The sequence below is a fragment of the Buceros rhinoceros genome, unplaced genomic scaffold, assembly GCF_000710305.1.
Source record: "Buceros rhinoceros silvestris isolate BGI_N320 unplaced genomic scaffold, ASM71030v1 scaffold43758, whole genome shotgun sequence".
NCBI classification, from domain to species: domain Eukaryota; kingdom Metazoa; phylum Chordata; class Aves; order Bucerotiformes; family Bucerotidae; genus Buceros; species Buceros rhinoceros.
Window position 1 is genome coordinate 1 of NW_010427076.1, and position 17,125 is coordinate 17,125.

Consider the following 17,125-nt stretch of genomic DNA (forward strand, 5'->3'; position numbering starts at 1 on the left):
CGGGAGATGCGGGGCAGCGCCGCCGTCAGCGCGAAGCGCCGCTCCCGCTCCCGCTGCCGCTCCAGGGAGAGCAAGAGCAGGCTCGCTCCCACTCGGGAATAAAGAACAAGCAGTTACGGGTTTGCTGACAGTTTTACCGGGGTGACAGCATGAACCGCAGCAGGAAAACAAATGTAAAGACAACTAGATTGGGGGGGTGTTTCCTGGTCTGCGTTTCAGCCTAAAATCATGCACACAATTATTATATGCAACCAGGAACGGAATTTTCTCAAAAGTTGTGATGTATGTCACTGTTGAGCGATGCATGCCGTTGCTGTAGTGAGAGAGAGATCAAAGAGCAGTGTTCTTGGGGAATAAAATGAACAGGCTTGTGACAGTTTCGTAGAGTCGTAAGTTATGGGCCCTGCTTTAAACCTTTACAAATACAGAATATACAGTAGTTCTAGGCAGCAGTAAGCAGAAGTTGGTAAGAGAAGGAGGTGCTCAGATTGTGTGCTGTCTGTGGGCCCTTGAGCAACGGGCAAACCATGTTCTGTGGTTGGCAGGCTCTGCTCCTGCGGCTGGTGTGAACAGCATCAGCCGGGTCCTCAGGTTAAACATTTAAATTATGTTTCCAATGTTGTTCACAACCTGTGGAAATGTGCTCAGTGATCTGCGGTTTGGGGAACGGTTAGATCCTATCTGCGTGCATAACGCAATGCTCATCCCTGAAAGTACCAGCAGCCTTTACAGGGGAGAAGGGGGAGGAAGGGGGAGGCATGGGGGGCAGGGTGGAGTGGAGGGAATACAGACCATCCAAATGCACATGTTTGGTATTTCTCTTGTGATCTTTTGTCTTTTTTTTTCTCACCCTAGATAAAAGCAGGGGTTTATATATGCAACCTACGGAGTTCCTTTGGACCCTGCACCACACTTACGCTTTTAAAATATTTTAAAATTGCACCTATAAAAGAGAGGTATCCTGTCTCTCTAATAATGAAGAAAAGCACTTACTTTTTCAATATCAGCTCTTTGCTTCAGTTCCACAGCAATGCCTTCTCCTTCCTTAACCATTCTGCCCTCTGAGGTCATAGGGTTTGATTCTGTGATTCAACAAGTTTGGTCTAACTGCTGCAGAAGGGATGCTTTTACCTTCTCTTCTTTCCCCGTGGTGATGCTGGCATTCATCTGACTAAACACCGAGCCAGTTCAGGGAGATGACTGTTGTTTTGGTGCTTTTCAGTGTTTTCGGTAAGGTTCATGCTCGCAGTTCACCAAAACAGTCAGGAGAGGGCCAGAGTCAGGACAAAGGAAGAGGCAGGCCCTTAATGAAGTGACGGATTTGTGAGCAAGGGTGAAGACAGAGCCGGTATTTAGATTTTCTTAGCCATGTTGCAGAAAACAAACACTCAGCATTGTTGTGGTGTTCCAGAGTACCCTTTGTCAGAGCAGTGCTAAATGCCATGTTGACAGCATTTTGTGAACAGTTGGTCCTTTCTCAGTGATGCTGTTTTTTGATGTTGTAGGTAATCTTATGTGGAATCTTAGCTGTGGTGACGTGGAAGAAACAGACGATGGTTTTGGTAAGTATGGATTAAAACTTGCTGTAAGTAAATTATCAAAAGATGATCCTGATTTAATAGTAATTTCTTAACAGAAAAACCCCAAAATTAAAAAAAAAAAAAACCACAAAAACAAAACCCCCCCCAAAAAAACAAAAAAAAAAACCAAAAACACACAACCCCCCCCAAACAAACAAACAAAAAAATCACAATTTTCTCCTTGAAAAAATAGGCTATACTGTCTCTTTTTCTAAACTGTAGTAACATCATTATTGAAAGAGTGGTCAAAGTCTGTGAAAGTCTGTATTCTTTCCTGCACGATGGAGTCCTCATTAAGGGCAAGAGTGGTCCTCGTCTGGTGGAGTGTTACTGTTTTTTACAGAGTGCTTTTTGTGTTTGTATGGGTAAAATAAAGTGCTTGTTTAGTATAGATAATTTAGCTCTCTGAGGAGCGCTGCTTCTGCTTAAAACAGGGAAGTTAGTTAGTTTTAAAGCTTAGCTTAGTTCTACTGTTTGAGTGTCTGATGGCAGCTAACCTCAGTACTCCCACCTGACAGAAAGTGGCCGGTGTCAGTGTGTCAAATAGAGTTGACATTACATTGCTCTGATGGAAGTGATGTGTGGGATATGTAAGCTCTTGCTATGTGCAAGTGAAATCTGAAGCTGTGTGGCTTTCAGCATCTCAGAGTGGGGATTTGAAAAGAAGTTTTCAAAGTGGGGTTTTTTTTTTCATTTATGTGGGGTGTTTTGTTCTGTTTTGGGGTTGGTTTGTTTATTTTATTGCTGTTGTGGTTATTTATCTTACCATCAATTCTGAAGACTTTTTCCAGGGCAAAGTAGTTGGTTGATTTTTAAGGAGTGCTTCTTCAGGATCCACAAGGTCGTCACTGAGGAGTACCAGGGGTCAGATTCGTGAGCGAGGATGGGTTGTTTTTTCTCAGTGGTGCATTGGTTAGCACAGGCAGAGCAAAGGAAGCCTTTTACCAGTTCCGTGGTTAGAAAGAGGAGCTTGGTGTCTGGGGCTCCCAGTCTGGAAGGACCATATTTTCATGAAAATAAATGTAAATGCCATCTGTCTCAAAACGCCTGAGGCTTGCACAGTCCTCGCTCTTTCTATATTGCCTGCTTTTTATGCTGTTCCTACATTATGTTGTTCCTGTAGTTTCCTGTTGTCTGTTGTTGCTCTTTCACTCTTACGTATTCTCCTTTGTATAAACTTCATGGACCCTTCCTAGTTTTACTTAAATGTGAAATCATCAAACTCTTCCTGATCGTTTAATTCATACCAAATGATCATCAGGACAGGCAAGTGCTGGACCAGGTTGCCCAGGGATGTTGTGCAGCACCTGGGGAATTTTCTCAGATGAGGCTGCCTAAAGCCCTGAGCAGTCTGCTGTGACCTTATAGGTGACCCTGCTTTGAGCAGGAGGGTACACGAGACTCTTCCTGACCTCCCTTGCCGCAGCAGCTATTCCATGATGTAATTCTACGAACTTGTGGCTTTTTTTCATATCTGTGTGTGTAATTAAAGCGGTTTGATTTTTAAAAGTCACATTGACATTTTTAACTACAACTATAAAATGCATTCAGAGCTAAAACATATGCCTTTTCCAGCTGTGCTGCCCTTCCCTTTTCAGTCCTTACACAACGCTCTTTGCACATATTTCTTGTAAACACACCTCTCATGGACTCCTCTCTCCCAGCTTTTAGCCTGAATCCCTTTCCCCCTGCCGCACAGAACCGTCTCCCTGCTGTGAGGGAGGCAGAGATGGCACAGCTCTCTCCCTGGCAGCCCTTAACTCAGGCAGGTGCCAGGTGCAGAAAGGAATTGTCTGCTCGTGAAGGTGGCTTCGTAAGTTTGCTATTGAACCCAGCTATTTATCATGTGGGGTACCTGCGGCAGAGCCGTGCCAGAAATCCGAGGAGTGATGTCAATGACCATGTTTAAGGTTGCAGCAACCTGTGTCAGCATTTAATTGGCTTCATGCAGGCTTTGGACTGTGCTCAGCGGTTGAAGTGTAAGGTTTGTGGGATTAAGTGGTCGTTATTCTTTTTCATATATTGTTATGTCTCAGTCTACAAATGTCCCTTATTCATAAGGAATGGCCTCTTCTCATTATTCTTTCTATGCAGAGCTGTTTTCAGTCACTCAGTGTTTTCAGTCACTCAATTTCTTCAAATTGTGCAAGTAACATCTGCAGTTCTTTCTATGCATCTAAACTGCTCGATACAGCTCTGTTTTCAGCCCAAGTTGTGTAATTATATCTAGATTTTAGTTCATCATGGTGTGTACTAAAAGCTCTCAGATGTAGCAATTAGACTGTAATTAAGGGTAGGTGGTTGTGCCCCATCATTTTGCCGCCTTTCCTTCCCAGAGCTTGGTCTTGAACAGAATTACAGTGACTGGTGAATGCCACAAAATTTACCCACGAGGAGGTGCCAGCCCTCAGAGAATTTTGTGGTAGGGTTTGTGCTTAAGAACATGGTCACGCTGTTTCTTGTGGCTTCCTGTATTACCTTATTTTTGCTTTTGTTTGTCAGTTTATGGTACTCAAGGAATTTTATATTGCAATTTTATAATGCAGTTCACATTTATTGCTTCCTTTAAAAATACTCGTCCTTTCTAAAGCAACCTGTTTGCTACTCTGGTCCAGGATTCAGGATTTTCATCTCTGAAATCTGCTGGAGTACACTTGTTTGCCTGCAGCACCCTTGCATGGGAGCACTCTTGCTCCTCCAGTGAAAAGGTAGCCTCTTGGCTTACAAAACGCTCGTCTCGCATCTTCCCCCTTTACATGATGATTTCGCACTGCCTGAGTTTGTTTCTTTGTGAACAGCCAGGCTGAACTATGGCTGCCACTTCAATCCGAGGCTTTGGGCATGGGGAAAAACAACCCAACTGTTGATTTCTCTTGTGTCAACAAGGCTGGTGCAGGTGGCACTTGGAGAAAGCACAGGGCTGTGATGCTGTGAGAAAGGAGCTGCAGCAGGGGTGGAGGTGGGAGGCGGATGGTCAGGCTGCCGTGTCAAAGACAGAGAGGGCTGCTGTGTTTTTGTTGCTCATGTTTTTGCCCCAGAGGGGAGAAAGTAAGGGAAACATCTTAGCTGCAGCTGTATCAGACCCTTAGCAGCACCGTCTGAGAGAGAGAAAGAGCCTTGAAGGGGGATGTCTGTGATAGGACCTGTTAGTGAACAAAATTGAGAGCCACACTGGGGTCCTGCCACCCAGGCTGTATTACAGCGTGGAAAGATACTGGGTAAATAATGGGTCCCAGAGGCAGGATGCTGCAAGGCAAAAGCAAACTATAGTCCTATCTTTTGAAGGACATCCTTGCACGGGAGGCTTGGCCTTCAGCAGTAGAGCTGCTGAGAAGCTTTGGCTCTGAAATCTTATCTTGCTTTTGGGTGTCTGAGACTTTTCTGTTCTGGGTATCTGTATTCCGTATCAATCAGCTTCAGAAGTCAGTTTGCAACGCTTATTCTTTGAAATTGAGTTTTCTTCCAGAGAAGAAGCCTCTTCCCGTGCATGCCTGTCTGGATGTATTTAATCGTGAAAGGGAAACTTCCCCCCTGCTGCCCACCGAAGCTGTTTGGCTATTGACTGTCAACTGTTCTGCACTTGATGTTACTCTCTACTTGTATAGAAGCTGGTTCCTTCCTCTCCTGTCCTAAACTCCTTCCTTTGGTAGAGCTTTACATCTTATTTTCTACTGAAGGTACCCAAATTCTCTGAGAAAGTTTATAAATACCACACTTTTCGTTTGATTGCATGTGCTTTGAGGGCACTTCACATCTTCAACAGGGCATGCCAGGTGGAAAAAAATCATATAACCAAAGTCCCTCAAGTGCCTCTGTCCTCACTGTACTGGGAAACATATTTTTCATTTTTTTGTGCTGCAAAATAGTTTTGGAAATTTCATGCAGAATTAATGTTGTCCTAAGATGTTTCCTCTTCAGGTTTCTTATTCATCTAAACGTGTTGAGAGGTAAACTCGGTGGAGGGATGTGACATACAGTAGAAGTTGGATGGCTTGCAAATCATAATTCGCACTCCAGAAAAATCTGCTGCTTCTACTTTTCAATACTTGCACGTGCTTTATCATCACTGCACAACTAGTGCAGAGTAAGGAGAGAGCAGACAAAGGTTTGGAGTAACCATCTACTTACTGGGCTAAGCTAAGGCACTCTGGGGCACTGAGGTTATGAGAAGTTTTGAAAAGAAGGGGAGAGTTGTTCTCAGCTTCAGTCTGGGAGTGGGATTTGTGCTGCCGTTGGTTCCTTCCGTCCGGCTCACGGCTGTTGCTTTGCTGTTCCAGGCTAACCTATTTGTTCTGCTGTCTATCATCTGCGTTCTGCTGAGTGTGGCCAGCTTTGCACTAACATGTCAAGGCATTAAGTTTGTGTCCAGCGTACCCCGATGTGATGTGGTGAGCATAACAATTTACACATATTTCTTTGTGTTGTGCCTTGTAAGCTTGCTGTGCTGGGATCACAAGAAGTGCCAACATAGAGATGCAAGGGTTGTAGTGACAGTGGGGTGGGTGGAGGGGTGAAGAAAACTCCCTCTTTCAGGCTTTGATTCAGTTTAAATTGTCCACAGACTTTAAAGTTGGAGTCTCCATAAGGTCTTCAGCTCCTAAAGCTGAAAACTCCAGAAGATTACGTTTCAAAAAGTTTTGCTCTCCATTAGAAGAGCACGCTGAGCCCAGAAACGGTTTTGTTTGACTTCATTGAGAGCTGGGCTCTGTCTTCAGGCTCTGAAGACGCAGCTGATTTGTTATTTGCTTTATAACGCATGAATCACTGGCGTCCCTGCGGTCAGAGGTATAGTTTAACACATAGGCTCTAGATTATGCAGGTGAAAGTGTTGCATAAAGCTAATCTGAGTTTTGTGTTTTTAAAGGTGGATATGGGCCAAGACAAGGTTTGTTTCTGCTGTGAGGCGTTTCCTCTTGCTAAATGCACCGAAGAGACTGCACTGAAGCTGTACCACACCAAGTCGTGCAATGAAGCTCGCCTTTCTCTCAAGGTACTCTGCGTGCTTGACTTAACACGACTGCTTTGATAAAGTCCATGCTTGTGTGACGCTGCAGTACTGAGGTGACTGGTGGGTTTACTGTGAAAAATTCTGTTATTTTCTGGTTTTCCAAGCTGATCAGAAGCAAATCATGGTTCTGTAACAGGTGGGTATTCTCCCTCTTCTCTGGGTTTTGACCAGTGCAGTGCTGACCCAATGCACAGTTCTTGTCCTTTCTGTGTTTTTTTGCAACCAAAACTACAGCTGAATTGAGACAAGACTGCATGGGTAAATACGGTGTAAATTTTAGCCAATGATTTGGTGCTTCCAGTGTCCTTTTGATCTTCCTGGCCCTTCCTGGCTTGCAGAACGCTGAAATAGATCTCCCAAACAGCATCATTCTCAAATACACAAGCGTTTTAACATTTCTGTAGTGGTGATTATCTCACATCTGGATTTCCCACAGAAAAGTTAAAGGAATTTTATAGTTTTTGGATGAGTAGATGGACTATAGATCACATCTGAGCTGTATTAAAACCTTCTGGACCTCTCTGTCAGGTCACACAATAGGGCAAAACAAGCTTTTGCAAATTACTCCAGTTTTGGAGATTACTTGATCTGTAGACTTCATCACAAATGTTTCTAAGAAGTAATTGTCACGGCCATCCTTGTGCTTTCTATGCAGTTTGTTCATTTGTTTGTTTACTTTTTTATTATTATTACTTTTACAAATAATTTTATTATTATTTATTTACAAATGCCTTGATTTAATCTTTTAATTTCCATAATCTTTATGTTCTTCAGAAAGTTCTCTTCGTTCTTTGTACCCTGAATGGTCTCAGCATCATAGTTTGTTTGTCAGCGGGTGCCCTGCATTCCTTAGAGGTTTGGGCAACAAGAAGATCTTGCAGGGTAAGTGAAAGCAAGGTGCCGCCTGCTATGAACAGTGGTACTAATAGTTACTACTAGATTATACAGTTCAGCAATTCTTTCTGGTTCAAAAAGTTTTTAACAGAAGTTTCATTTGATTAGGGTGAATCCCTGAGTGAAGGCACAGAGGATTCGGATGATTCGGATTTTGCCCCATCTGTGTCACCTGCCTTTTTGTCAACTTATTCCCATATTCCACGTATGAGGCGCAGGTAAACTTCTACACTCTGTTTTCTTTTAGTATCTTTGGAAACACTGCACAACCTTAATTTGGTTTAAGACCGTTTTCTCTGTTATTAACTGAATTTAGGGGGAAAAAAAAGGAAGAAAAAATCTGTGGAGTTATGAGGCAGTGCAGGTGAGGGGTATGATTTTGTGGTTTTCACTTTAAATTCTGTAGGAGCTGTTTCTGGATAAGAGAAATAGTGCAATTTAATGTGGCTGAAAACTTTTAGGATGCTGTGAGGAACAGATCAGAGCAGTGACAGAAAGCCAGACATAACCTCTTGGCAAGGCTTGTGCAGGAGACCCCTGAATGGCAACCTGGCCCCCCCACAGACCTTCCTGCCAGCGCGATGCCCCTTCTTCCTCTTTGCCAGTTAGGGCTTACTGACTGGTATGTTTTGATTGTACTGCCAGGCCAAGTAATCACTGCCCTAAGTAGGCAGGCAGGGTTTGCAGCTGGCGTTATTGCTGGGCTTCTCTGCAGTGGCAGCTGCGGGGTGGAGGAGGAGGAGGAGGAGTAACAGTGAACCTGAGAAGATGATTTCGTGTATCTGAAAGAAAAGGAGGACAGTCACAAGTCGCTGCAATCTCTTTCCTAGCACATCCCTCCTCCCACCCCCGCCCCCCCTTTTGTTTTTTTAAATTCATTACTACGAAGGTGAGGGGAGAAGGATTCAGAGGAGGATAAAATAACTGTATGAATTTCCTTGCAAGAAAATGTGCAGAAAATTTGTGGAAGGCTGCCTTCCTTGGCAATATTAGTCTTATGAAACACTAAAGTAAATTTGGTGGGACGTTTTTAGTGTTGTTTTGAAGAAGAGTAAGGCTAAAAATTGTGTAGTTTGTCCATTAAACACCACTGTTATTTTGGTGTACTGGGACTCACTAGTGTTGGTATTTCTTGCAGTTCAGTGGTGGGTTGTTATCCTTCATTCTGCAGTTGGTTATACAGTTACAGTTAAGCAGTAACTCCCAGGTTAGCTTTGTTTGTTAGTTCATGACTCAGGTAGGGCTGCATTATTCTGCTGTGAATGCACATTGTTTATACATATATTTTATATATCGTGATGCTCAAGCAGACTGTACCGCTCTTGTTTAAAACTGCTTTTTTCAGTGGGCAGGACTGTTTGGTTTCCTTCACTGTTTCATCAGGAATAGTGTCCATGACTTTCAAGACTCTGGTCCTTGCAGAGGTAGTTACAGATCCTGGGATTACTAGAAAATAGTAACAAGGCACAGGAATAGATTTTAGAGAGAAAAGGTTGTCTAAAATGCCAAAGATTAGGATTAAATTCCAAATATTACTAAAAACCTCCTATGTGAATGCTGGTTCAAGCTAGTTATGAACGGGGTGAGTAATGATCTCCTTGGAAGATTAGGTGTTTATTGAAATATGCTTGTGCCCATTCCTGATTTAAAATGGGGCTGCCGTTCTTTGTGTGGCATGTCGTGCTAGACGGTTTTCCCCTTCCCAGTAGCAGTATTTCTCTTTGTCTGTTTCTGGCACAGCAGGGGCTGCTGAACAGTATTTAAGGTATCCAAGCGTAATATTGGGTAGCTACTTTGCCTGTAACTGCCTTAAAGCTTGTTGATAATAATAATAAAAACCTCAGTGATTGATAGAGACATCTTTCTGAAGTCAGGCTGTTTGTTTCAAGGTGCTCAGGGTAGTTATGCTGCAGTGCAGAAGTTGCAGAACGGATTTAGTTTCCACTCTTGGCAGATGAGGAAATACGATTTGCCTCAGGCTGGATCCAGGGTGTCCAGCAGAGCAGCTGAGATGGGATCCAGCCTTTTCTCAGTCAGCCTCCTTGTACTTCTTCCTCCTCTCCCTGCCTGGTCTACACCCTGAACACCACGCTGCGTCCATGACCTGGCTTTCTGTGCCAAGCCCCCATGGACCCCACATCCAACACCTTTGTGCAAAGGCGGAGAGAGGGGGAACTGTGTGCGGGGTGATGAGCCACCACTTGCAAGCTGCACCCAGGGCAACTCCAAAACAGCAGATAGATACATTCCTTTGAGAAAACAACACTGCAGCGATCCAAACATGTGCCAAGGACATGTTTGGAATGGGTTCTCCTCCTCCCTTTAAATTGCAGAGCCTGGGCACTGCTAGCAAAGCCAATTAATTTCTTTGTCCATTTGTTCATGTGAGAACTTTCGCATTCATCGTGTTCAGTGCTAGACAAAACAAACTGGTGTTACAAACGTCTGCTCAACTCCTACCTCTCATCTTCATTTCAAAAATAAAGATAGCAATTAAGTTATTTTTTAGGACTGGCAAAACAGCATTAACAGTTACAGCTGAGTTCCCACGTGAAGAACCAAATAAAAAGGCATGTGTATTTTAGGCAAGAGCTGATCCACATGCAGCTGCAAACCGGTAACCTGGGGTCTAGAAATCTACCCCAGTCCAGTTTAAAGTATCATTTGGGGCTAGAGGCATTTACCAAAATACAAGTCTTCTTATCCAAGTCGTGTATTCTCAGAAGTCTTTTCGATACGAGTCTCAAACTGGACCCATATGCTGCTGACAGTTGTTTCTTAACCACTGAACGTGTTTGTGCCATTGAAACACGAAAACCTCCAGGAGGCCAGATCCCAGAGGCTGTTATTCAGCTGAGATATGAGTGCAGAAGGTGGGTGAGAGGTGGCTGAGGATGTGACTTCCCCCTTCAGCATTTTACTTACCAGCAGTGGTACAGAGCCTTCCGCAGTCTAGAGCAGGCTGTTGGCAGAGGTGTTCCCTGAAAAAGCTTTGAATCCCATTCCCTATCTTTCTGTATCATCACTTCAAGAAGCTGCTGGCTTTTTGACTAACACAGGAATTCGCCTTATTTACACAAAAAGGGAGAGCAGAAAATTAGGAATAAAGAACAGGTTGCCAAACATGCACATCCTGGAAACAACTTTTGTACTAAGGGACTTGAAGGAGTGCTTTTCTAGTTGCATGTTCCGTAGTAAGTTTTAAGATGATGATATAATTCTTGGATGCAGTGTTAATTTTCAAGGTGTGACTGAACTGGGTAGGCCAAATCAGGCAATGTTTAAAAATAAAACTAAGCTTCAAGAAGTATTTAGTTTTGTGGCCTACACTGAACTTAAGTTCAGCAAGAACATACTGGAAAAATGTGAAAAAACCATGTCAATGGAGGATCAATATGCACTGTACTCCAGAATTGTTCCGAAGCTTATAGGGACAGCCCTGGTGAAAATCTGTTCAACTTTTCTGAAGTTGAAGAACTGTACCAACAGAGTCTCTGGGTGCTGTTTGTTGCAGGATGCCTAGCCCTGATGTGATTCCATTGCCCCATATTTATGGAGTGCGAATCAAAGGCACTGAAGTGTTCTGCTCTCTGGACCCTCCTTCTTACGAAGATGCGGTGCGCCAGAACAACTCTTACCGGGTATGGCCCACAGGAGTTCAAAGTGTAACTTGCTTTTCCACCACGAAGGGTGCACTGAGGCATGGTGAATGTCAGTCAGATATCATTTAACTTCAGAATAGCAGGAGAATATGTCTGGTTACAAATGTGGCTTGCTGTAAATTTCACTGAAGATTTTAATTAATCACCTTTCAAACTGAAAAGTTTTCCCCAGCTCGAAAATTGTGTCCAAGCATGGGGGAAGGAGCAGCCTACACTGTGGAGTACCCCTGGTGTCGGTTATTCTAGAGGACTCCTGTCCCTCCTCCTTGCTTTGCTTCTCTTCCACACCTGTGCTCCTCACGTGTGGGACTAGGTCAGAGTTTTGCCATGCCAGCTGACCTCTCTTCACTTCAGAAAGCGTCTTCAGAAAACCAGGCTTGCCCGCAGAAAATACTCAGCAGGATAAAATTGGCTGACCTGGATGATGAACATTAATTTTAGACATTCTCTGCTCTCGGTTTTGCAGTGGAATTAAAGATGTATCATCTAGTCCCTGTGCAGTTAAGCTGAAGTTTCCACTTTCTAAGGTGGATGTTGCATTTTTTAGAAAGTACCAGAAAAATGATGTTGGCTTGTGATGTCCTGATGAACTTTTCTATTTTATTACAGGAAGGTGCTCCACCTGTAAGTGCTGTGCAAGCTCGTGGTTCAGGGGGAGCGGGTGACAGTCAAGCCTCTCAAGGTAAAAAGAACATTTTAGAATTTCTTCTAGAACAGTTCTACCCAACTCAGATGACATAAGGTAGCAGCAGCGTTATATTTTCTCTGAAAGACAGCCACCACGTTGCAAGCCAGAGATACAGGATCATGATTTTTGGGCAGCAGGTACAGGGATTAACATTTAAAACATATAAACAGCTGTTTGCTCCTAAGATACAAAAAGCAAGATATATTTCCTTCTTCGTAATCTGCAAGTTAATTGTTGACTCTGCGTCCATACATGATGTCCAGCTCCAGTGCTTCCGTTTCTTTTGTACATATGGTGGTGCCCGTTGATATTTTGTTGCTGATGAAAATAGGAAAAGGATAAAATAATGCTGTAATTCATTGAGCTAAATGTGGGAATTACTCTACTATCACGTAGCCTGCTCTGAAAGAATTACTAAACAGTTTCCTCATGCTGGTACAGGACACAGGAGACTACGTGAAGAGGCCACATCAAGCTTTGCTCAGCAGTGTTTTAAAAAAACATGCAAATGGTTCCAAGCTGTCTTCAGCCTACTCCTTTTTGTGGTGTACTCTTGCACTTAAACATTGTTGGCTCCCAGATAAATCACAGGCAGCTTTTCCAGTATAGCCCTGGTGAAAATCTGTTCAACTTTTCATTTGAACTTGCCTTTATGGGGCAGCTGATTTTCTTTCGTGCAACAGATGGCTATTTGACCATCTAGCTACCACCTGCACAACGATCACGCCACAAGGATAGAGAAAGTAAGGACACTTGGGGGAGGGGGGGAAGCCCCAAACCTTCTATCTGATTGTGGCTTCTCTTCTGCCAACCTACTTCTCAAGCTGTAGGAAATCTCCTATTCTGAAGTTTATCAATCAGTCAAAGTTGTCCCTACTAAGTGGAGGTAGGAAAAAAAATTGGTTATATAAACCCATAATTTAACTAAATAACAAGTCTTTCAAACTTCCCTCACACTCTAGCACTCTACCTGCAACCTCTGAAAACAAGCACTTCAATGGTACTGATCAGTGCTCATCAATTGTGACAACCAGAAAGAAACTCAAGAGACCTGTAGCATGAAGTTCAATTCTTGAAGATTTCTTCTTGTTGATAAAACTGTGCTTTCTCTGGGCACAAGCAGAAATAGGGTGTTCAACATAACATAAGGCTGCATGGTGACTACTTAAAGTTACGAGAGCAGAAACAGGGAAGGCATACTATAGAAAATACGACTGTTGTAAATGGTGTCAGGATAGTTAAAAAATATATATAAATACAAAAGCTATGAGGAGGCATTGTTTGAGGTATTTAAACATTTCTGCAATTCTTGAGGAGATGATAAGGTGCTATGCTCTATAAACACGTATCCTCCAACTTTCCTCGAACGCTCCAGTCACTGGCCCATTTCTGTGAAGTGTAACAGCACAAGCATTTGCCATGTTCTGGATAAAAGACTGTTTACATTAATTTGGTTTTTTTGCTCTTGCAAGAACAAAAACATTGTTTTCTACAGATGAAAACAATGCCAGGTGCCATTGGATGAAAGTTATGAACAAGACTTGCTGAGAAATATGTAGCTTCACCCTGTCTTGTTCCCTAAAAGGCACCTGGGAGTATCACAGCATATAATTTCACACTAAGGAAAAGGAGGAGTGTTGGTTAATTGTAAAGATGAAGCATACCTCAAGAACTGAGGAAATCTTTATTTACTTTAGAAAAGAATCTCGTAAAACAAGATTTTTAATTCCCTTCTGGGGACTAGTGACTAATTTACGAGCTACCTAATTTCAAAGAGTGACTGATCTCTCGACCACATGCTGTTGCATCGTGGTACAACTGTTTGTTTATGTGCAGGAGGATTTCAGGCTCTGTAAGATTTATTTTTTGCTCCAAGAAAGCTGTAGCTCCCTTCTCTCTGATCAGGTGATTTTAAGTGAGGTTTATACGAGGCAAAACTGTAATTTTTTTTGCTCCACCACCAGATGCGTAACGCTGGACAGGTTTCTGCAATGGAAGTGTCTCTGTCCATAGCAGAGGAGTTGGAACTAGGTGATACTGAAGGTCCCCTCCAACCCAAACCTGCCTATGATTCTGCAAAACGTTTAGGCAGGCTTTAGACCGGTGTTGCTGGTGGCTGTGGTTATACGGACACATACCTGCACTGCTAGGCTTACGGGTACAGCTGGTACAGGCTTGCGAGGGGGCACAAAAAACAAAACAAAACAAACAAACAGTAATAATCCCTAAACAACGATAGCTCCTACAGACAGCTGCTCTTCTGACCGCTTCTCCTTCACCTTTACCGTTCCTCTTCACCGGGTGAAGGAACTCCGCAGTCTCCCAGCAGAGGGGGTCTTCTGCCCGCAAACGCCAGCCGGGCGCCGCCGGCAGCAGCGTGCGGGAGCCCCCGGTCCCCAGCAGCACCGCCCCGCAAGGGACCCTCCGCTGCCCGCCGGCTGCTTCAAGGCGGCTTGGCTTTCTCTGACAGAGGTCATGTAACCGCTCCTTAAAAGAACATCTTCTAGGAAGTTGGTACCTTGAACCTAGCACCTGCAGAAATCAGCCACCGTCTCCAAACCGGGTGCCCACACTACAGCAGTCTGTGCTTTCCCACATCTCCTCCACCCAGCGCCTCGGTCGTGCTGCTCGACAGGCTTTCACACCTAGGAAAGGCAGGTTCTATAGCAGGTATTGCTAATTTGGGAAGGAGGAGGAGGGTGGTGGAGGATGAGGAGTAGGGAGCGCATAGGATTTCCCCGTGTGTTAGTACACTGGCATCTAAAAGCCTGCAAAAGCAGTTGTTAATGCGAGCAATTTAGTCAAAATTAGCTTGGGTATTTGGTGTCAGCCCACAGATTTGCATCTCTTTTCTCATTCCTCATAGCATCAAAAAACCCAAGAACTCAAGACAAAAAACCCACAGTGGAGAGCTGAAGAAGTCTCTTGCAGGTGTTTTGGTGTCAGTGATCCAATTCCATTGCTGTGGGGAAAACTGTTAGTGTGACTGCCAAGCTCGTGATTCTGTTGGCAGTCTTAAAAATCCACCAGTCAAGAGTCTTGCAGCTTTTATTAGGGGATATGGGAATCCCCATAGTAGCTGCCGACACATATGAGCACTCACAAAACATAAATGTGGAGTGGGCATGTTAGTAACAACCACTGTCAGGGTTAGGGCTGGGCTGGCCACCAGACAAGTGACAGATGCTGCCTGTTCTCTTCCCAAAGGGGAAGAGAAAGGGAATAAGGGAGAGAGACTGATGGGTTGGAAAACTAAAACATCTCTAAAGAATAACAAAAACAATGAAATACATACAAATACAGACATGTAGTATAAGCAAGAGCCTTTCTGTATATTCACATTAACTCTCAGTGCTCGAGTCTGGTCAGAACAGAAACAAAAGAGAAAGAAATGGAGGTACACAAATTGGCAAATAGCTTTCCCAGAAATGTCCTTCCGGACGCTTCGACTGCGACACGCACTCAACCATAGCTATATGTGACTCTGTTTTACAGGCATTTTCTCTAGTGTAAATCCAGTAAAGAGGCAGCCTTGCATGCTGCCCTGACCATGTCGGACTGCTAGGTTTTACGAGGTTAAACTGCGCACTACATCGTCACTGAGTCAGGATTGAGCTCTCTGGGGATGCTTGTTGAACAACAGCACTGTGAACCAAATGGATTGTTGGCTTTGATCTTTGTCTGCAGGGGCAGAGCTCAACTGTGAAACTGCAACACAGACTGAAGTAGAACGGCAAGTCGGTACTGTGGCCTTGCAGAGCAGTTTGGGATCACCTTTGATGGGCAGACCCCTGTCTTTGGTTGGCAAGATTTCGTACAGAGATGTTGAACGGCTTGCGGGGTGGATTATAGAGCAGTCCCCCCACAGGATGAGCCCTGACCTCCGTGAGCTGGTGGAGAGTATCAAGCCTGTTTTGAAACCTGATGAGAGACCTGAAGAAGCTAGCACCAGTGCTGCCTCCCTTGAGCAGGTAGGTTTGTCACTTGTATTTATCATGTGATGCGGAATGCCACTTGCCTTGGTTTGAGACAGTAGGTTTACATCTGCTGCTCTGCTTTGTGTGTCAAAGTTTCTGAACCCAGTTAACTTCCTTCAGTGCTTTGGTTGTATTTATGGACCACAGGAAGGGCTGTGCAGCTACGACGTATCTCCCTTTATCAACCACACAGCCAGAATGGTTTTCAGAAGACCGGGTATGTGTGTATTTAAAAGCTGAAGGAGATGATGGTCTTCTGTGGGGGAATCATGAACAGTAAAATAATATGGCAGAGTTTTACGCTGAGCGTTGCAGGGACGAGGGAAGAAATGTTATAAAGCATTTTCTATTATAAACTGGAATGAATGAAGGCTGACAAGGAAATTTTTATGTAAACCCACTGGAAGCAACTCTTTGTGATTGGCTACCAGGAAGAAAATAAGACCTAGTACTTCAGCAAAAAAAAACCAGAAAGTAGAATTATGTGCTCACATTAGTGCAGTGAAAAGTCAGAAGTTTCAGGCTTTACAGACTTCATGAAACAAAGGTCTTGGTAGCTTACAGACCATTTGGATAGAAGAGTTGATTCATGCATGGTACAAGTGATTTGCTGCAACAACTGGTTTTGGTTTGAGTTCTCACGCAGAACACATCAAAGATTGTCACCTGGGCCCTGCGGATAAAGTGAGATTTCCCACTGCAGCCTAGAGGCAACAAAAACCTTAACAAATTTGTCAGGAACTGCTGAAAAAAAGAATTCCTTATGAGAATTTAATTTATCACGCTGGCCTGGAGGTTATTACAGTCCAGTGGCTTCTGCAGGAAGCAACATTTAGATTCCTATTGAAACCTGACATGCCATGGTTTGGGGTTTTACTGGATCAAGAGCCTGAAAACAAATCTAATTAATTTTTTTTTTTCCTTTTGAAGGCTATGGCACCTGCCCAGCAAGCCGTGTCACTGAAAGCCCACGTGTTAGCTCTCAAAAAGCGTTTCGGATTGCTGCAGCTGGAGGGCGGTGATGTCACCACCGATGAGGAGGAGCTAGCTGAGGGCAGGATCCAGACAGCAGACGACTGAACGGCCTCGTGGTCTTACCAGGATCATCAGTGAAATTGTACTTTGAGCTGGTTTGTGTTAATTACTCAGTAGAGCACTTCTGTGAGACATACATACTGCACAGGAATATTATCTCTGACGAGTGTGTGGAAGAGTGTATTAACAGCCCGTTTTTAAACATCCTCAGGCTTCTAAGGGGAAGCTCATTCTACGAAGCTTATTAGACAGATCGGAAGCTGGCCTTTATTGGGCTCTCA

General features: G+C 43.8%; 1 protein-coding gene across 1 annotated transcript; it reads left to right on the forward strand.

The window, feature by feature from the left end:
• Positions 1-1,505: 1,505 nt before the first annotated feature.
• Positions 1,506-16,889, forward strand: FAM189A2 (family with sequence similarity 189, member A2; the record flags this gene model as incomplete). Its single annotated transcript, XM_010141739.1, has 9 exons — positions 1,506-1,562; positions 5,858-5,968; positions 6,445-6,570; positions 7,363-7,485; positions 7,591-7,700; positions 10,997-11,123; positions 11,754-11,826; positions 15,520-15,803; positions 16,740-16,889. Coding segments are annotated over 9 exons (1,161 nt in total), but the record flags the coding sequence as incomplete, so codon positions are not given.
• Between the last annotated feature and the right edge of the window lie 236 nt (positions 16,890-17,125).